We start from the raw sequence: 22,344 nt of genomic DNA on the forward strand, positions 1-22,344 counted from the left end.
ATCAGCTACTCTGACCAATTTGTCTCAGTAATCAGAACACTCAAACTCTATATTAAGCTTCATTATAAGGCTGTTAAAAGGACAGGTTTTAAGTTTTTCTTCTTATGGATATCAATTGCCAGACATACTGCTAGGCCCTTGGGAGGAAAAGGAGTGGGTTAAATCTGGCTTCTAGATCACTTCTTTCTTAACTCTATCCTGGTTTTCTCAGCCAGGGTAAAACAAAAAAAAACAACAAAAAAAAACAATGTTCACAAAAAAGGTTAAAATATTAATAGGCTAGGATGCTAGCCACTGCACCCAAAGCAGTTCCACTGAATGAAATAACCTGGCTCAGGTCATTTCCAGATTCAGAAGCTGCCATATGTGGAGTCAACTAGTAAGCCAAGAACAGCAGACTCAAGAGGTCCTGGTACACTGCAGCCCACTAACTACAAAGAACCCAAGTGTTCTTTAGAGGTCCCCAAAATATTTTAGGAATTACACTAAAAACCAAAGGAAACAGTGATCACCACTATACCCAGCTGCAGAGAAACAAATGAGAAGTGCTTATATTTAGTAATGCCACAGGGCAGGTATCGAGGAGGCCGTGTGAGCTTCTGAAGGCAGCCATCACCTACCTCTCCCAGGGGCCTAGGACGTGGTCTTTGTGTAGCACCAGATCTGAGGGAGAATGGTTTGCAGCATCTTTTTTCATCTCCTTGGGTTCACATGCTCTCCTCTTTTCTGCTTCACCTGTCATTTCAAAAGCTTTCTCTTGTTCTCCAAAACCTGCATGGCCATCTCTAGAGACGCTGCCAGAGCTGTGGCAGGAATGAATCGAGTCCCTCTCCCGATGGTCATCATCTTGTTCATGATACTGTTCTAGTTCACTCAGCTGAGAGCTTCCTTGACTCACATTACAGGAGGAGCCATACCTACTGCTGCTGTTGGGGCTGTGAGAATGAGAGGAAGACAGATGAGTAAATATGCAAACCATGAAGAAGAGCAAAACTATTGATAAATTCAGGAAATAATAATTATATCAGTGGCAAGAATCAGAAACAGGAGGTTTCTGGGAAGAAAGGACCAAACTTCACAGTCTAAAATTAGTCTCTATTCAGCAGAACCACAACAGGAAAAAAACACAACATGCTGGGTTCTCCAACAGCGCTTAACCTTAGCCCTGCACTTGACTTTGAAGAATATTTTATCTTAATATGCTTAAGTCCCTGACCAGGCCCTCTGGACAATTTTGGGCCAGAGGTCAGCGTAGCATTCTTAAACTGCGCTGTATGGTGCTTCTTTCTAGGGGAAATAATAGTGTCTTCTGCAGACAGACCCTGCACAATGCTCCAGACTAAAGAACTATAGCAAAGGACAGCACTGACTTCCTGAGACCACTCAAAGCACTTACAAGACACCAGTCTCGAGGGTAGTCAAAGACAGAGACTGATCCCTGGAAAAAGCTATACAAATCCATGTGGAATAGTATATAGAATACAGATTAGCCCAAGCCACCCTTTGCACTTTGTATTTTACTTAATATCCTCATTGCCACTAGAGGACGCATTTTAGAAGACTTGGAAAAACAAAGCAAAATAGGTCTCTGCCCATCTATTACAAGATATAAGTGCCTAAGGCCCAAGGAAGCATCCTAGCCTATCATGTAGTTGTAGTTAATATACACCACTGAGCTACTTGCTGCTTCTTCCTGCCCTCCCTTCTCCATTCCACATCATACAAGAAAGAGCAAACCAATGTGAGTAAACCTCAGGGCTTAGCCTTTCCTTTAAGCAGAAAGCTCCTTGTTCCAATAAATGGATTGCATTTGGCACTAGAAAGAAGGGAGAAAATGAAAATACCTACGCATTAGTTTTTATTAACCCCTAATTAACATGAAGCTCAGGTACTAGGAAAGACACAGGAAGGATAAAAAGCAAGCTATGATTAATCTACCACTAAGTCATTTGCATCATAAATGGTCAATTCCTTAAAACCATTTATGATGCTTGAGTTGAAAACAGGCCTTTTGTTGGTCACTGGTTCCTGGATGCCATTCAGAGTGACTGGCTGCTGTACATTCAAAATACAGGCAGTGCTAACAGGCATCGCCTCTTCTTTTTTTTCTGGCTGGTGAAGTAGTTCAGAAATAGTGTAGCGCTCTTCCTCATGTTTCCCTGAAGGACAGGTGGGGCCAGAGAGGCTGCCTTTGGTATCCCAGTGTTCGCCAGATCCTGGGATTTCCTGCTGGTTTTCCACTTCTCCAGGCCCTGAAAGCCCATGAACACAGACACTTGACCTGGCCTCCAGCTGCTCAGAGACAGTATAGTGCTCTTCCTCATGTTGCCCTGAATTCAGAGTAGATTCTGAATTGGTTACTGCAGAGGTGGCTTCTTTCCAGGTGGGGCCAGAGAGGCTGCCTTTGGCATCCAAGTGTTCTCCAGATGCTGGGATTTCCTGCTGGTTTTCCACTTCTCCAGGCCCTGAAAGCCCATGAGCACAGATACCTGGCCTGACCTCCAGCTGCTCGGAGGGCCCAGAGGACTGAGTATAGGCCTTAGCTGGCTCAACACTGGCCTCAGATAGCTGAGAAGACTCCAAAACTTTGTTAGCCTCATTGGAGTTAAGGTCCTGATCACTGCTGATAACTAAAACTGGAGAGGAGGATTCTGCTGGCATTTGTTCAGGGACCCCTTGGTTCTCTTTTTGCCATGAAAATGAAAGATCCAGCTTCTTTCCAAACCCTAGTTTTGGATCACCTGCCAATTCACTCCCTTTTCCCTCTCTACCTCCCTCAAATAAAGCTGACAACTTTTTAAAACTAGACACTAAACCAGTCACTGCTGCTCTGCTACCAGAGGAGGCAGGTGGAGAAAAGAGCGAGCTCAGTGGTTTCTCAGTGGATGGCAAGTGGAGCTTTGGCCAACTGGCCATGTTTGGGATCTCAAAATGAGGTCTTGGCTGTTCTGTTTCCTGGTGGTCTGCAGGTGGATCTTTCTGGACATGAAGTATCCCACAACTTTCATTAGCATGATGCACAGGTTCCTCCAGCAAAGGATGAGAAAGGTACCCTTTGGTTTCCAGTGTGGTGCTCTGGCTGACATTTGCCTCATCTAACAGTGTGGTATTGGTTTCTAGTGAATCAGTTGCCCACAGCTCAAAGAAGTCTTGTTTTGTGGAGGCAGTCTGAATAGCTGGCTCTGACTCAAGAGGAAGTGGTGGCTGAATTGGAGAAGGAAGCTCTTCGACAATCCGGGTAGGATCTGGATGAGACTGTGTTGGCAATAAAATATATTCTGCTTCCAATGACGCCTCTGTGTCTGTGCCCTGCAATATCCCCATGTCTCCTTCATCACTCAGAGACAATACTCCTTGCCCAGTATCATCCCCTGAGACAGAAGATGTAGCAGTTGTTTCACAACCTTGGGGTTCTGGAATATTTTCAGGAATATTATTGTTTTCCACTTCAGTTGTTAGTTTAAGATCATCTGTCAAGATATCTGATTCTGACTTTGCACTAACCACAGTCATTCTACAGTTTCTGAGGGTAGATTGTGAATTGGGTACTGCAGGAGCAGCTTCTTTCCACAAACTTTCTGGAGGCACTGATCCTATAGCATCTCTGGAACAACCATTTTGAAGCCAGGAAGAAGCTGGGTTAGATGATTCTTGTTTGTGTGCTTCTGGCTTGGGACTTCTGAAAACCCCAAATAACTCACCTTTGAGGGGCCGAGATGAGGCATCAGAAGAAAGAGAGAAAAAAGAGTTTTTCTTTGGAGATTTAGGAGAGGAAAAAAGTCCAGACAGTGTTTTGGGAGGTTCAATTAAGCACCCTGAGAAAGATTTCATTTTTGTCATAAACCCTGAAAGCATTTCTACTGAAGAATCTAATACTGATTTGTCTTCTTCTTTATCTTCATCTTGGTTCTGGAGGTGTCCTGCACACTCTGTCTCTGGAGAGGAAGAGGCTGGTTCCAAGCTCTGTGGTAAAACCTTACCAGGGTCCTTTTCTAATGGCAAGTTCAATGGGTCACTAGTAAATCTTTCATTTTGGTGGCAGTTAGTAGGAGTGTCTAAATCATTGAACTTTTCAATCAAATGGTTATCATACGAAATAGACTTGGCCAGTGAATCACCAAGGAAAGCTTTCTGGTTCAAAGCCTCTTCTTTATGGGCAGCTACCCCCAGAGTCTCAGGGCCAATGAGGAATGTTTCAGCCTTTGCCTGAAATTCTGGTGGAGGAGGAACAACATCTTTTTGCAACTGATTCATCTGGAAATCTGCTGAAGATGTGTCTGGTTCATTACATGAACTCAGTTTTCCCTGATAGTCCTTCTCTAAATTGAGCTCATTTGCAAGGGACGTAACCTCAATAGTGTTGCTAATGGAAATACAAGGGGCCATTTGCTGTTCATTAACTACTTCCTGGGCTATTCTATCTCTATGAGCACTGGAACCTTCTCTAGTTTTTGTGCCACCAGTGTCTACAAAAACACTTGGCTTCTTACAGGGCTGTGAAGTCACTGAAGCAACAGTTGAAAGGTTTTGTTTTTCCCCAGGAGTTTGCTTCTTTTCATCCAAAAAGGACAAGCTGAAGAAACTGAAAGTAGAGCTATTATGAGAGGCATCCTTCTTGATACTTGGGCTAGTAGTGGAAAAAAAGGAAGGAAGGGTAAATAGCCCTTCTGCTTGAGATTTGGATCCTGGTACAGAAGCAGAGGCTCTGTTCTCAGATTTTTCAGATTCAGTCAGAAAAGAAAATATATTCTTTTTGGTTGGCAACTCTGGTTGGGAAGAAGATATAGTGGTTGAAAAACTCCAGTCTTTGTCAGAAAAATTATCTTGTTCATTTGAATTTCTTCTGCTCAGAATATTGAAAGATCTTTTACTACTTCTTGAAACTTCTGTCACTGTAGACACACCACTAGTTTCTACGGAAGAATCTCTAAGAGACACTTTGAGACTACTTGTTGAGAAAGATGAATTTGGTGACTGCTGGATTGGGTGGTCTCTGAATGGTACCTCTTTTTCAGTCAAATTATTACCTTGGATCTCCTTAGTTGATGGTTCCTTTAGCCCACTGTCATCAATAGTAGTCTGTTTGTTCAGACTTCTAATTCTAACCTTCCCTTTAGAAAAAACTGGTGAAGCAGGAAAATTCCCAACACCCTGGCTAGTTAGCTGTACAGAATTAGGACTTGACCTGACCTCATCTTTATTAGTCATTGAAGCAATGGGCATATCTTCTGTTGTCTGTATAGAAGATACATTAGTTTTAAAGAAATCCCCAAGGGTACCAAAAAAATTTGATACACCAGGAGATTCCTTCTTTTCTTGAGATGACATCTTTCCATTTTGATCACCATTCTTTTCCAAGTTTGGTGATCCTTCTTTATTCACCTGGGTTTTAAAGAGGTTCAAAAATCCAGATGCCTGTTTTTCACTTGCTGTCATACTTACTGTAGATTCTTCTCCTCGACCAAAGAGTTTCAATGCACTTTTAAATAATGTTCTCTCAAACTCTTTGGAAGACTTGTCCTGGTGAAGCTCACAATTCTTGTTCTCTTCACTACTAAACTGTGATGCAAGAGGAACTGAAATAGAGTCAGCAGTAATAATTTCATCATCATCTCTACCTGATTTAGCCTGAGTAATTATCTGGTTTCCCCGAAAACCAGATTTTAACAAGTGTTTTTTCAGATGAATGCCTTCATTTAAAAGGAATTCTTGCTTTATATTTTTAGTAAATTCTGGTTGCTGAACATTGGGTACAATCTGTCTCTCTGAATCCTTGAGACTTTCTTCCTCATTTTGGGAGTTACCCTCTAACTGCTTACTTGAGATTAATAACTGAAGACCATCATTTGTGAGTTCTGCTAACTTTGACTGCTGATCCATTTTCTGCATAACCAAAGACTCTAAGGATTCATTCTTATCAAAATTCAAAGTACTTCCAACCGAGGTACCCAAAATAGAAAATACTGACGTCACTTTGTTCATTGATGATGTCTCTTCTGCTTGCTGTGAGCCGTTAGTCATATTTTCAGGATGAACCAAAGAGGCAGCTTCTTCAGAAGAAGAGTGAAGCCAATGGAAACTGGAAAGATGAACTGATGAATCTTTAGCTAGAGGCTGGTTCTTTTCTCTCTCTATAATTTGATCTCTGTTTAAGACATGATTACTAATAGTTTGGGGCTGATTTCTGAGATCCAATGTACATTCAAAGTCTTCAGAACCATATGGCTTTTCTTTGAAAAATCTAAAATCTCCTTTAAACTTTTGAGGATTATAGCCTGAAAAATCTAATGGTTGATCCCTTTGGCCATAACCTGACTCTTCAAGTACTTGTGAAAAGGCTTCTAAATTTAGATACAATGGTTCCTTACTTCTTGGCAAAGCTACAGACAAATCAAGAGGGTCAACTGGTTCCTCTTCAACATACCACAGTATTTCATCTTCTTTGTCAACTACTTTAAAACTACAAGCAGAAATACTGCTGTCATCCATCATAATACTTGATAGATCATCTGTCTGTAAATCACAATTCAAATACTCTTGATAAGAATAATCAGGTATAAATAAATATGCATACCGTCCAGTAGGATCAGTGAGGAGAGAATAAATATATTGACCATCACGGAACATATAATATCCATAATTTCCATCCTCTGATGGCCACCATACTCCATTCTCAAGACATGACAACCATTCCTGGTACTCATAACCAAAACTTGAAAAAACAAAGTTTTCATCCATTCTTAATGGTTCTTGATCAACTATGGGGCATGCAGTCTCCTTAGAAGCTGAAGAATAACTTAAATCAATGGGCAATTCTTCTAGTGAATTCTTCGTCTCATTAATTGGAAGATGACCAGAATTTCCATACAATGAGTTAGCTGCCCATATATCACCTCTTAATAAGTAATCTTCATTAAATGCTAACCGGTCAAATGATTCATATGGTAAGTCACACCAAATGACACTGTTTGGATTTGTTCTACACTCCAAGATATTTGCATTTTGATCTTTTTGGCAAAAATTTATCACTGGGTTTTCTGAGTCAGGCCACAAGAAAGCATCGGCTGATGGAAATGTATTTTGATTCAACACATAAAAAGCTGATTGAGGTTTTCTGGAATTTTTAGAGATATCTTTTATGTCAGAGTCCCATTCAAAACAGAAAGAATTGTTCATCCCTTCAAAAGTCTGATAGTGGTTTAATTTATTAAGAGTATTAGTATTTAGTATAGGTGAATTTAACTTGTTTGAATTTTCATGTAGTTTTGTCTCAAGAACATGGTTTGGTGTTGGCCTCTTAGCCAAAGATTTCTCCAAGAGCCCCTGCTGAGCACTTGAAGCATGGTGAAGTACAATGTTCTCAGAAGAGGGGCAATGCTTTTCACTTTGCTGGTTTTTCCAAGCATGAGGGCAACAATGATTATCAGCCCAAGCATCAGACAAAGGTATATTTTCTTTGGGTAATGATAAGAAGCTTTTTATGAAGCCAGAAGTTTCATGTTTTTCAACATGGTTCCTCTGGTTCTCAGAAGTCACACATGAAGTAGCAGGTACCTCATTCAAGGATAAATGTTTGTTTCCATTCAAACTCTTTCTGTCACTTAGAGGCATGAACTTTGCTTCATCTGGTTTACAATCAGTCATACTGCTATTTGATATCAAGTTAAATATTCCAGAGATAAAGCTTGGGGTACTATTCCTGCAATGTGAGCCATCATTTTTCAAGTTTAATTCTTGTTGACTAGACAAATTTTCAGAAGAAAACCTATTAAACAGGCCAGAAAGGAGGCCTCTTTGGGTTCTTTTTTGGGAAGTTTTATCTTCAACTTTGTCCACTTTAATTTCATTATCCAAAGTGGATTTTGAAATGGTAGAACTAAACTCTAGTAAAGAGTCTGATACTACTGAAGATGTCACTTGTGTAAGATTCTTATCTTCCCCTGAAGGATCTAAAGTTATATGTTTTGGGGGCACAACTCCAGGGATGGCTAAGGCATCTCTTTCATAATTCTCTACTGCTGTGTGGTCACTTAGATTTAATTCCCCTATATTCCCAAATTTCCCAAGATCATTATTAATATTTGAAACTGAATCAGACTTTATTATATGAAGTTTGACATTTTCAGGACAATTTATTTGGTCATTCTTATTAAATTCCTCTATATTGCCAAATTTCCCTAGATCATCATGAATATTTGGAACTGAACTAGATTTTATTGAACTAAGTTTGGCATCTTCACAACAATTTATTTGGTCATTCTTCTTTAATTCCTCCGTACTACCAAATTTCCCTAGATCACTATGAATATTTGGAACTGAACTAGATTTTATTGAACCAAGTTTGGCATCTTTATGACAATTTCTTTGGATCTCTTCATCAGTAGTTGCTGCTGAGCCATGAAAATTCTGGTCGTTAACAGTGACGTGGCTGTTAGCGAAAGGAAACTTAAACAAAGGAAAAATGCTTCCTTTCTCTCTTAATTCCTGCTGCTTTTCAGAATGACCAAGAACTCTGAAAAATGGAATATGTAATTTTTCACTAAATAAAAAGGAATGTCCATCTTTCTTGGGGCCCCTTTCCCATCCATCTTCCTCTGATTGGTGAATTTTCATAGATTCTGACAAAGTTCCCTTTGAGCAGGTCTCTGGGGAAGTGAGCAAAAACTGGCTGAATGATTTTCTGAGTGGCTCAAGGAAATCGTCATCACCAGTAACTCTGTCCTCCTCTAACAGCTTTGAAGAAGGCTCTTTATTTGCAGTTCTACTGCCAGCTATACAAGGTTGTCCTGGAGTATCTTTGGCACATATTTGTGGTTGATCTGATAACGTAGAAAGATCTATACAGGGTTTTCCCTCCAACAGGCTCTGAATATCATCTTTCTTGCTTGTAGAACTAGCTAAGTTTGAAGGTTCATTGGCCACTTGGGAGGAGGACAACAAATCCTCATTTCTATGCATCTGGAACCAGCCTGTAGTTTCTCCATCAGTCCTATTTAAAGCAACAATGCTACTATTGTGATTGTCGAGGGTGTCTTCCCTTTGATTTGACTCAGAACCACACCTAACAAAGTTTTCCTTTGTCAGTGGCTTGCACTGGTTATCTTCTTTGGTTTCCTCCTTTTCTGAAAAGATCTTTAATGGATTTAGCATGCTAAAAACAGACTTTATAACTGAATTCTGACTCTGTGAAGCTGAGTCCCTTCCAACAGTTTCTGTTGTAACCTGAAAGGTTAAATTCTCAGTTTTACTGCCCATGTGCTCATTTTCAGGGGTTTTGTCATGTCTGTCAACATCCTTACTATCAACTGTTTGAGATGATAATGAAGATTGCATGGAAAGATCCTTCTCCAACACTGACTTGGCTCTGGGTCTAGATCCCAAATTAATCATCTCTATTTGATTAGGAGTTTCTGTTTTCTCTGGAACTGAATAAACCAGCTTTTCCACAGAGTTTGTGAGATGCTTTGTGCCTGAACCCACCTTTTCTGTGAGTGAATTGAACAAAGAACCAACAGCACATTTTACTCCATTCAGCTCAGGGAAAGAGATAGCTTTGTCCTTGTCATTCTTGACAATGGTTAAAGGTGGTATTTGATCCCCAGGCACTTTCTTTTCTGCATTATCAACAGTACTACTGTGTATATGTGCTTTTTCAGTTTTTGAAAGGGAACCAAACCTATTAATCTCCTCTTCCTTTTCTGCTAAATATTCTGACACTGTTTCTACCAAACACTGAAGCTCATCCATTGTATCAATAATGTCCTCCTTGGGTTCCTCAATAGAGGAAGGGGTCATTTCTTCCATGGAGCACCCAGACAAATCTCCAAGTGCGTTTGCATCACAATTCACCTTTTGTAATGGCAATGCTGGATTTGCTACATAATATTCTTCAGGAAAGTCTTCAATATGATGGGCATTGGAAGAGTGCCATGTTGGTGACAGTATACTTTCCTGCTTATCAGAAATTGGGGAACCCAAAAGTTCATCAGAAGTACTGCTAGTAGAATCTTCAAGAATATCTAATGGTGTGAAATTAGTGACATGTTGGTTTGAGTCAGATGACTTTTCATAGATCCTTAAACAACTGGGTACATCATAATCATGACTTTTCAACTTAGTGGTCCTTGTGCCACTTTTAACCACAAATCCATTTTTGTAGGGGTATAAAACTGGGTAATTTTGTCTCTTTTCAATGTGGCAAAGGTCATAATTTTCAGTATTAGAATATGTACTTTTGGAATTAGTCTTAGTTCCAAATCTATCATTATATTGTCTTCTGTCACTGTCGTCAAAATGACTATATAAGGGTTTCTTTTTTCTTCTCCTATCTATTGTATTATATTTCTGAGGATATCTGGAGAAAAGAGATGTTTCAAACTTAAGGTCAAAATTAAGGGCAGAAGAGAATTCTGTTCGTTGGCTCTGAGATGGTATCATTTTCCAGTTCTTGTGCTTTGATTGTTTTTGTTGGCTGTGGTATTTATCAGTTTTTGAAAGGGCTCTAATTTCTTTTACTTCTGCTTCCTTCAATTTTATGTTACTATTTTCTAGAAAGTCTAGCGATATTTTCTCCTCTGGCTCATATATATCTGCTTGCTGTTCATAGTCAACATCAGATAAAGTTGAAATAATCCTAATTTTGTCATTTTTCGCCTGTGAGCCATGTCTGATATAAGGAGATAAAGTTGGAGGAACAGTAAGGCAAAGAAAAAAGGGAGAATGGAAAAAAAAGTTATAAGATTTAGTACATGTTCAATTAAAAAACTAGAATAGTGAAATTCATAATTTGATAAAAACCAGTCAGACTAAAAAAAACATGAAAAGGAAATCCACATATTCTAAATCAGTACTGTGTCAAAGTAGTCAAATAGTTTTTTCCACATCAGAAAAAAAACAGATATAATAACAATTTTTAAATGCTTCACTTGCTATCATTGGTCATTGCTGAGCTTTTCAGGATTCTCTTATTTTCTAAGAAACAAACAAAAAAATTTAAATGTTTTTATCAATATCTAGAATGTATTTGCAATGCCAAAATTTAGAACTGTTAAGTACACCATGAAAATACATCAAGGGATTTTAAGAAACCTAAATTTGCTGATAAATTTGAGTCTAAAAAGAAGCCAAGCTGTTCACATGCTGAAAGTTATATCTGAGAATATGATCAAACATATTTCTTTTAAAAAGAAAAAATATATAAACCTAACAAAAATAATTTTTTACTACTCAGAAGTCAAACCTTGTTACATTACCAAAAAAAGCAAATTTATTTAAAGCATTATAACTTGTTGTTTGTGAATTCTGAAGACAATATGCACCAAGGATCACAGTGAAATGAAAATCTTTCCCTATAATGATTACAACGGCAGAAGCTACATGTTCAACTTAAATCACTGAGTACATAAGATAAATGACCTTTCTTTCAGTTAAGTTAAAGACTGCTTGCTTCCTGGGTACCAAGGTGGCAATGTAGAGAAGGCCTACAGACTAGGAGCTTGTCAGCTCAGTGTGGTCGTTTATAAATCTAATACCCAAAAGCATTTATTTAGGAAACAGAAACAAGATCAAAGTGGTCACTTAGTCACTAAAAACCATCCAAGGTGAGACTGATGTTCTATTAACCCTTCTCAACACAAGAAATACTTTGACTACGTAATATCTAGTAAAGTCCATCTCTGTTGTCAAACCTCAAATTATGTAAAAAATCCAGTTATTCTGGACTCATTAAGCAAAAGCCCATTTGGTTGAGTAAGGAAATCCAATTTAACACATTTTTTTTTCAACATGCAATTTCATTACTCTCCAGTATTCCCTAAATACTCAAACTAAACTTAACTCCAGCCTGGAAGAAATCTTTATAGTTCCAATTTAAATCAATAGATAACCATGGCTATAGTGAATGTAGCTATTTATTTTTACACTTCTGTATTTTACTGGAAGGTACTTCAAAACACATTTGTTCCCTCAAGCATTTTAAATTTTCTTCCTAAAAAATTGTGTAAGTAACTTAAGGACTTAGACTATTTTCATGAATTTAGTGTTTACAGGAATAGAAAAATGTAGATATCAATGTTAATGATATAATCTCTTCAAAACTTTTTAAAGGAGAAATCATCTAAAAATATTAAGTTAAAAATGTCTATAATAAAAAGTTTACTTAAAAATCATGTTAACTTTTCCTCTCATGTTAACTTTTCCTTACTTTTTAACCTCATTTTATATACTGATACAATAAAATTTAATTTATATGAGAAAAATCAAAGAAAAATTTTAGGAAAAAAATTTGCAAGTAATGCTTCTCTAAGTGCTATTTATTATAGTGGTAACCCAGGAAATAACCAAATGATAATAAGGTAATGATTACATAAATTACAGTCTGTCCAAATAGAAGAGTATGCAGTTTAGGGTAATGTGCCATTATTACTGCAGGCACATTGTAATGCTTGCAAACACAGAGGGGAAGAAGGGCCAAAATAACTTTTGTTATCATGTTTGTTTTCTTTCCTTAAGGTAGGACAATATAAACAACTAAAATCAAACGAATAAAATATTCAAACATTCAACTAATAAAACAAAAAGGAGTAGCCACCAACTTCAGTAGGGTTCTTGCCATGTTTCTTTCTAGAATCAGATTATGAAGAGAGAGTTCTATGCTATGGCTAATACATAAAAATTTCACTGAAAATATTTTCAGAGATAGTAAACTGGGACACATGTTATCTGGCAATTTGATGGCCTTCTGAGGCTCGGGATAAAAATCCACCAGTGTAGCAGTTTGGTGAGGTGGGCAAAAAAGTTAGATCATCCTATGGTCTGGTGAAATTTAGAAAATAAAACAATGAGCTTATTGGAATGGTTTTTAAAAAATTAACTTCCAGGAAGGTGAGTTAGCTCAGTTGGTTAGAGCATGGTATTATAACATCAAGGTCAAGGGTTTGGATCCCTATATCAGCCAGTTGCCAAAAAACAAAAACAAACTTCCAACCAATGAAATAATTGATTTAGGCAAGGATCAATGGATGCTGAAATCATTGGGTAAAAGGGGAAACAGGATATTGATACAATATCAAGTATCATCCTGGATATTATTAATTACAAAGGAGAAAAGGTAATTTTACATTAGAAAATATGGCATTTCTTAACCAAGGGATCAAACTAAACATCACCAATAATAATATGAAATATATGCTTCCTGAATGCATTGTGAAGGACATATCACCATATGTACTGTTTTTGCCAAAAATGTTTAACCTGATTCTAAACATGAAGAAACAATCAGCCATAACAAAATTAAGAGGCATTCTCAAAACAACTAGCCTGGACTCTTCAAAAACTGTATTAAAAAAAACAAGAAAAAAAGTAATGGAATTTTACTAGATTAAAGGAGACTAAGAAAACAGGAAAATCAAATGCAGTGCGCATGATTCTTGATAGAATCCTGGGTCAAAAAGGAAAAATTACACATATATATATATAGAACATGATTGAAACAACTGGAGAAATTTAAATATGTTCTACATATTAGATAGTATCATTGTATCATTAAATTGCTTGAGTGTGATCACAGTATTTAGTTTATATAAGAGAATGTTCTTTTTCTTAGGAGTTACGTGCTGAAGTACTTTCTGGTGAAGTAACATGCTATCTGCAAGCTACTTTTTAATGGCTCAGGAAAAAAAATGTATGTGTATTTGAATATATATTAGGGAGCATGAGATAAAGTAAATGTGGCAAAATGTTAACAGAACTAGTAAATCTAGGCAACATGAATATGGGTGTTCATTACATTATTTCTCCAATTTTTTTGAAGGCTGCTCAGTAAGGGGATATGAACCCTTGATCTTGATGTTATAGCACCATGCTCTAACCGGCTGAACTAACCAGCCAACCCTTCCAAAGTTTAAATTTGAAATATTTTATATTAAAGAAAATTCGGAGAAATAATACAATGCACACCCATAAAGAAATGATAAATGTTTAAGATGATGGATATGCTAGTTACCCTGATTTGATCATTACATGTTGTGTACATGTATCAAAATATTATGTTGTATCATATAAATATGTATAATGAAAAGTTCTTTTAAATTTTAAGCCTTGTATTTTGGTTAAAAAATTTCTTTTTAAACATTAAAGCACTGGGGAGCACATATGCATGTATTTGCTTTTATATTCATAAATATATGACAATAGTCTATGGAAGGATACATAAGAAACAAACAACAGTGGGAAGAGAACTAGGAGACAGACAGGGGACGGGAGGAAGATAACAGGTATGAGTAGTAGATTCTTTACTGCATGCTATATTGTATCTCAAAAAATTTTAAGCCATATAAGTGGTTTATATATTTAAGAAATTAATAAAATAGTATTAAAACAAAGTTCCAGCAAAAGTACTGAATCTACTATGGTGAGATCATATTGGTTTTCTTCTGAAATATTTAGGCAGGAAGAATTATCCAAACATTTAGTATCTGTGATTTTCTTTTTTAAAATTTTGGTTCTGGGTATATCAAAATCACTGAGCTAGGCAGGGAGGCAGGCAGGTTTTATTCAGCTATCCAGCCCAGGTGGCCATGCCCTCAACAGCTGGGAATCTCTGGTCACAAAAAGAAGTATTCCTAATGGAAATATATAAATGTGCATGTGTGGAAGAGAAAAAAGACTGAGAATCTACACAAAATGACTATAACTTGGCCCATCATACTACTACACTTCCACTACCACCTAAGCTTAAAGCACCCAAATCCTTGTCAGCTACATCATGGGACCTGCAAGAGAAAGTGCTTTGTTCCCAATACCCACCTGAGGGCCTGCCGCTCTGGATAATCAAGGTCATAACTTTGCATAGAGTCAGTGCAAGAGTCCCGGGAACTGCCCTGAAGTAGCAGCTGCTGTGGCAATCGCACTGGCACAGGGAACTGGTGTACAGAGGCGTTGGGCTGGGAAGTCGTATGGTAAGGAGGTGGGATGCTATTGCTGGTCTCACTGCGGTAATCACTATCTCGGTCATCAACAGCACTATCAGGGTCTTCAAAAGCTGTGGAATAAGCAGAGTCATTCAAGCACCCCAGGTTTATTTCATTCTTCAGAATTTTTTCTGCTTCTAACTTAAGTAGCCATAAGCCTGGAACTTGAGAACAAGAGCAAGCTGAGCTGAACATGAGCCCAGAGACCTCAAAGCCACATGAAGAACATGCAGTTAATATCCACAAGTCTCTCTCCTTATCAAATAAGATAAGATACTAGGTTTAATTTTAGTGCTGATTCTTAGAAGAGCTCCAAATTGCATTTTTCCCAATGGAGAATTCTCTAGAATCGGGCTTCTCTAGCTATCATAACCCTAATTAAAATCTGATTTTTCCTTGTTTTGTTTTTGGCAGCTGGCTGTTTCAGCGATCTGACCCCTTGACCTTGCTGTGATAACACCATGCTCTAACCAACTGATGTAACAAATAGATTCTGATCTTCTACTATTATGGGGTGGGGGGATAGATTTTCCATATCTCAGAAAAAAGAAAATTTTGTTTAAAATTGGCTTGGTGTTTTCAGACTTTCAAAAACATGGACTGAACTAAATAATCAGATTTAACATCAGAAGCTCCTGGAAATCAGGAAGGTCAAAGCCGAAGGCTTAGAAGGCAAGCCAAAGGCTTTAGGTGCAGCTGAAAACAGCAGCTGCCTTATTGTCTTGCTGCAATGTTGGGTTTTTCTAACAATTCCTAGGCCCTAGGCTCAGAATTCCCATCTAGAGCATGGACTAGAGAAGAGGAAAACATAGGCACTGCTAGTGGATCTTGCGGACAATGCAGCCAAGCCTTCTAACAGCCTTCTATACAATTCATGGAATTATTTCTGCTTTCTAGGCCAGCACCTGACTGGCTAGTTTTTTCTTAACGTTAGCTAAACTGACCACAGTTACAAATCAACATTGTGATTGGAAAGGGAGCTCAATCTAATATGCTTTGTAGATTATTTTATAGAGAAGCCATATCTGACACCACACCCATATGGGTATGACTAACAAGGACCTACATGTTCTTTCTTGCCAGTTCCTATTTGCCTCACAATGAGGAAAAGGAACATTCACCATCCCAAAAGGGAAATACTTTTTAGCAGACGATGGATTCCTCATATTAGTAATTTTTAAAGATAATCTTGGTAACAATGTGAGCAGTGGATGCCTCCTAAAGACCATAAGATTTGGCTCTGACAATTGCTCAGGCAAGAGGTAAGAACCTGCACCTATGCAGTGGAAATGAAAAGAATTAACAAACTAGAAAAAATAATTCCAGACAGAACTGATAAAACTTGAGGACAAATAGAAAGTAACAGGGAAATGATCCCTTGGCTTCTATGTTACTATGTTAGACAACCTGGTAGACAATAATTCCTCTAAAAGAGACAGGGAACATAAACACGTGGGTTTTACAAGCAAGGAAGAAAATTTGAGCACCGTATTCCAGATAACATCTGTGAATACATCTGGTGTGGGAGAAAGGAGGTAGGGGTAAGATGATCTTCTGAACCTTTCTCATTCGAGTTTACAGCAACAATCTGAGGGTAGGGATAAGAAGATGATCTTATGAGATTTTCCCATTCGGGTTTATGACAACATGCGAGCATTAAAAACAGGAGCAGAGAGTGATCAGAACCCCACAAGGGAAAAAAAAAAAAGCAGCATGAGAAAGAGGCTAACCTTCAAATGGAAAGGAACAAATATTAGTAACACTAATAACTAATAATTAATAACTAATATTTTAATAATTAAAGTAAGTAGTCCTTTGACCTAGGCAGGAACAGTAAAGATTGACAACAAAAGCAAACAACAGAGACACGAAGCATTCCACTTAAAAAGCATTCTGATGATACATTAGGAAAAAGAAATTTTGGAGGCACTGGTTTTAGTCCTTGATGCATTTTTTGCTGTAAAAAGCAAAAAAAAAGGATCAAGAGACAAATCCAATATGCTATTCAGACTTAATTCTTTCTGAACCCACAGAAGGAGTAAGTCTGAAGAAGTCAGTGCTGGATTATTCATGCATACAGATGAAGGGGCAGAAGAAACGAAGGAGACAAAACCAGAAGTCTACTTAAACTCTGGCAGGAAAAGTATTAGCACATATCCCAAAGAACCAAGCTTGAATCTCCAAAGGGGCAACAGCAATAGATAATCCTATTGATTATGAGGCCAGTGAGCTACTCAGAGTTAGGAACACATGATCCAAAGCCAGAAATTACTTGGATGGACCCATATTTTCTCACTGCATCTGACCTATTACTCTTAAATGATGCTCTGCTTTTTTTATTTTGCTAGGCTAAGGGGAGAAATACTCCACATCTTTCCTAAAGGCTAACATTTCTATACTGAAGAAATAAAGGGCAAATATTAAGAAACAAAACGTCCATGGAAAGAAGAGGTTGGGAGTAGAAGAAGGGAAGATATGAAAAGCAGCAAGGAGCAGGAGCAAAGTGAGGTGAGACAAAGGAGGGAAACAGAAAAAAGGTAGGGAGAGGGCAAAGGCCAGCTTCCCTTCCCACCCCCCACCCACACTACCCCTAATTTCCCTAGAAAGTAAACCTCCTGGAACCACCGAGGCTGATTAGAAACTAAAAAGGGAAATTAAGAAAAATATATAACACTTCAGCTTGAATAAAAGAATAGCATTTTTAGTGTGTCAGTGACAATCTCTTACTGACTCTACAATCTATCTGCAGCTCCGTATCGGCTAGATAGGAAAACTCCTGGCTTTGCAGAGAAAGAGAAGCTAGCTGAGTGTATGTTTGGTTGCTCAGCCTAAGGAGGGACTTGTGAGCTAGTTCGAGGGCAAAAGGTGAAAAGCCCCTGGTAAAGTCTACATGAAAGATGGAAAATTAAAAGGCTGGGAACATTTATTCATTCAAATATTTATTGAGTGCCTTCATGTGCAAGGCCAAACAACACAGGAAATTCAGTGTATAGAGTTATTCTAATAAGAGAAAGAAAATATGAGTACAAATATTGAATTGTTATACAAGGAAACTACTACCATGAGAAGAGCACAAAACAAGTGCCATCTGAGTTGAAAGGAAAGCAAAATCAATTCCTGATAGGGTGAGTAGGGAAAGAAGGCTTTGTGGAGGAGACGGCTTTGAAGAGTACATGAGTTTTCAATAGCTGAAGATTGGAGGGGGAGGGGAAATACCTCCCCAAATCTGGATAAAAGCAATGGAATGATTAAAGGCCCAACGGTGGGAAAGGCTACTATTTGAGAAACATTTTGCAGTTCATTCGGGAGATGCATGAAAGGACATAGAAGGAGATGACAGAAAATAAACCTGGAAAAGTAGGCTGGGGAAAATAATCTAACCTGGGCCTTCCAAGCACAGAGTAAGCACTCAAACAAAATTGAATGAAATATAATGAAGGTCTCTGGTACACAGTATTCCTGGATTTAGTCCCTGTCTTTAAATCCACAGTACATCTAGAAATGAAAGAGAATTCACACATTTTCTCCATGGCTTAGTTATTGTTCTGTCTGAAAACCTTAACTTATCTGAGCTCTCTTAGTCTGTTTTTCAGCAGTTCCCTAACAGTAATAGAAATACTCAGGATTCAAATCACAAGAAGTACATACTACATAAGAAATTCCAGTGACAGGACAAAATTTGGCCCCTCTTAGCACCTGTTGGATACTTAATGACTGAGATTCAACCAGATTCCCTGTCAGATGGGTAACATAGCCAGTAATGTCAGCCTAGGGCTGTGTATTTTGCTGGAAAGAACTGTCTACTCACTCTTGAAGCTCTAGAACAAAGATGGCCTCCAGCCTAATTGGGCTGCTTCAAGGAAAGCCAAACCATGTCTTCAGCCTCTTATTTCCTTCATAAAACCGAGTTTTTGGCAGAAATGAGATTCATACTTTGCTAGACCAATAAACCCCCCAAGACAGCAGTCTATCCTGCACATCTCCTCAGTCTTATTAGTATTATTCAGACAAGAAACCCAGTCATATCAGAATGCGCACCAATGACCCTGACCCTAGTTCATCCCAGAATGAGTCTTCTTCTGCTCATTGCACTCCTTAGCCAAGAGACCAAAGGAGAGGGGTTTCCTACACTAGGAGCAGATGGTACTACTTGTCTCTGGGAAATACAAATCAGGAGATCCGGTCAGGATTATGACTGGGACTTTGGTTTGAAATTTATCTCACACACACATACACACACACACAACACAGAGTCTTCTCTAACCAGCCTGAAAGGATATAACATTCTACTCCAGGTAATTATCTCCTGAGATTTAAGTGGGAAAGGAGAGGGGAATGGAATTATGTATGTTTGTACGCATGAATATCCAGCTTCATAGTTCAGAGGAATTACATTAATGAGTCAGATCAAGAAAATTATAAGGAATTCAAATTCTTACGTACTCTGCTGCTCTCCCCAGCCCAAATAGGTCCAGTGACCTAAGAAAACCACAAAGAAGCAGAGTGACAGAGACAATTTAGAAGGAATTCAAAGATCATTTCCCCATCCCACCAACTATGATATGCCTTATCTTACTTGAGCCTATTCCACTTATATTCCATTAACTTTACATAACATATAGAGTATATCTGCCTTCTACCAAACATTAGACAAATGTGCAAAGTATTTGTGCTCTCTGCTATTCACTATATAGAGAATAACAACAACAACAACAAAAACTACTGCTTCCATAATGTTTTAAACCTCTTTCTGGCCTAGGTCTCTCTCAGAGCATCATTTAGGAACTCATATGCCTTTCCTTAGTGAAAATGAGAAAAATTTGATATTCAATGTCTAGTCCAGAAGCACCTCAAAGTTCTGAGGGTGCAACTTCCTCAAAAGTTTGTAGTAAGACTTGAAATTCTGGGAGCATCAGACGATGTCAACCAAGGCTGGTTTCATTACCTGAGCTAACCCCTAATCCTGGAATGTGGGACTACTAATCAGTCACAGGCTGTTTAATTTAGCTATACACTGACAGTCAGTTTCCTTCCTATGTACTTTCCTTCTTCCTACCACCTATGTCTCTTCTTCTTACCACTCAGAGAGGATATGTTGCTTTAGTGTGCCATTTTTCAATTTTAATAATTTATTTAACTTTCCAACCATGGGGGGACAGGGGGAAGAGAAAATTCTCCCAGACTATAGCACAGTTGTCTTAGCAACTGCTAGGGGGTAATTACCTTGTTTCTTTTCAACAGAAAATGGGGGAAAAAATAATCACATAGAACCTCAGAATATGTCTATGAACCTAGATCACTCCAGGCAAATGATAATGCTGTTTTCTCACCATAACTCTGAGCCCAAGAAGCCTATCCCTTCAGGATACTGCCTCATCCTTGAACACTCCACAACATTGCACAGCAGTTTTTTGTACACAGAAAGTGCTTGATAAATATCTATTGTATTAATAAATCAAATAAATAATCTGATCCCACCTACTGAGTCCATTCCTAACCCATGAAAAAAACAACTGTCATGCTCTCTGACAAAGCAGTAACCTATTCTCACCATTTTAGCCCAGTATTATTATGAGAAGTAACACCAATTTAATTAAGCAAGTTTCCTTCCCCACCCCATAAATGAATTACAACATGTCACTAGTTAGTAGGACAATTACTAAGGATAGTTAGGTTTTGCTAGGCATAAATACTGAGAAAGGGAGGTGGAAAATGTTCCAGGAAAAGGAAATTACACATGCAAAGGCACGTTCAGTGAACTAAAATAGTTCTACCATATCTAAATGAGAGGCTGAAGAGTTATACAAGATTCTGATCACAGGGCATCTTACGTAATGTTTAGAAATTAAGAATTTAGAATTACCTTGAGAGCAATGTAAAGATATCACAGCTTTAAGAAGGGAGAGACAGGATCAGATTTGCCATTTTAGAAAGAGAACAGTGATACAGTGTGGCCAATGGTGGTTGGTCGGAGAGGGGAATCAGTGACTGGTGTCAGGGAAGTTGGTAAAGAGGCTGGTGCACTCATCTGCTGACTGTCTAAACTAGGGAAGTGGCAGAGAGGAGTAGAGAGAAGTGGCTAGATTCATGAGATATTTTGGAGGTAAAAATCAACAGAAATTAACAAGTAATTGAATGTGGGGGGAAAAGTGAATGTTGAAAGTGAGGAGAATAAGGACTACATAATATTGTTTAGGTTTTTAGCTTGGGGTACTAGATGGATGTGACATCATTCACTGAGAAGAGAAACACAAAAAGGGGGCAGATTGAGAAGATGATGAATTTTGGGTTAGTTATCTTGACTCTGAGGTATCTATGGGACATCTCAAATAAATATGTCTGATAGACAGCTGGAAACATGGGTATGGAGCTCAGGAAAGAGATGTGGAGAAGAGTTGGAAGTTTTCAGAATATAAACTCCCCTAAGGACAGGGATTTTTCTGCTTTGTTCTTTTGCTGTATACTCAGTGCTTAATTAATGCCTAGCACAGAGTAGAAACTCAATACATATTTATAAATGAATGAATAAAAATAAAAATGAAAGTAAATAAGAACACTGAGGCAGAGTGCAGGTTAAAGGCGGAGGGGGGCAGGGAGAGACTATATAAAAGGTGGAGAGAACCCTAAGGAACAACTACATTTAAAAGCAGACAGAAACTAAAAAAAAACAAAAACAAAAACAATACAAAGTGTGGATGAGGCTGTGAAGCAAGCGAGACTCTCATATATTGTTGGCAAGAATGCAAAGTGATAAAACACTTTGGAAAACAGTCAAAGTATTTCTTATAAAGTTATACACATAACATATATAACCCAGCAATCCCCCTCCTATAGATAGATAGGTAGATAGATGATAGATAGACTAGATAGATAGATAGATAGATAGATAGATAGATAGATAGATAGATAGATAGATAGATAGATAGATGATAGATAGATTAGATAGATAGATAGATAGATAGATAGATAGATAGATAGATAGATAGATAGATAGATAGATAGATAGATAGATATAGATATAAAGATACTTCATAAAGTTCATTGAAAGATTCCTATTATCCTTTTTTTTTTTCTTTTTTTGGCACTGGCCAGTAAGGTCTATTATCTTTTAATTCTATTTTTCCATGAACTTTTGACGTACCTTTGTATTTACCCAAGAAAAACAAAAACATGTTCACACAAAAATCTGTACATAAATGTTTACAGTTGCTTAATTCAGTTTTTAGATTCCCTAAAAACTGGAAACATAAATGTCCTTCAACTGATGAACAAACAAATTATAGTACATTCATATAGTGGAATACTACTCAAGAATAAAAAGGGATAAACTACTGACACACACAGATGAATCTCAAATGCATTATAAGTAAAAGAA

At 37.9% G+C, this 22,344-nt stretch overlaps 1 protein-coding gene across 3 annotated transcripts in view; it reads right to left on the reverse strand.

Annotated features, from left to right (window-relative positions):
• The window catches only part of UNC13B (unc-13 homolog B), a 228,380-nt gene that overhangs the window by 93,853 nt on the left and 112,183 nt on the right, over positions 1 to 22,344 (reverse strand). For all 3 annotated transcript variants that reach the window (XM_063081612.1, XM_063081611.1, XM_063081610.1), the window contains exons 8-9: positions 14,806 to 15,040; positions 621 to 935 (exon numbers count right to left, since the gene is read on the reverse strand). In XM_063081612.1, the coding sequence (XP_062937682.1) occupies positions 621 to 935; positions 14,806 to 15,040 (550 nt within the window). The remainder of the gene's footprint in view (positions 1 to 620; positions 936 to 14,805; positions 15,041 to 22,344) is intronic.

This window comes from Cynocephalus volans, chromosome 17 (assembly GCF_027409185.1).
Source record: "Cynocephalus volans isolate mCynVol1 chromosome 17, mCynVol1.pri, whole genome shotgun sequence".
Classification (NCBI taxonomy): Eukaryota; Metazoa; Chordata; class Mammalia; order Dermoptera; family Cynocephalidae; genus Cynocephalus; species Cynocephalus volans.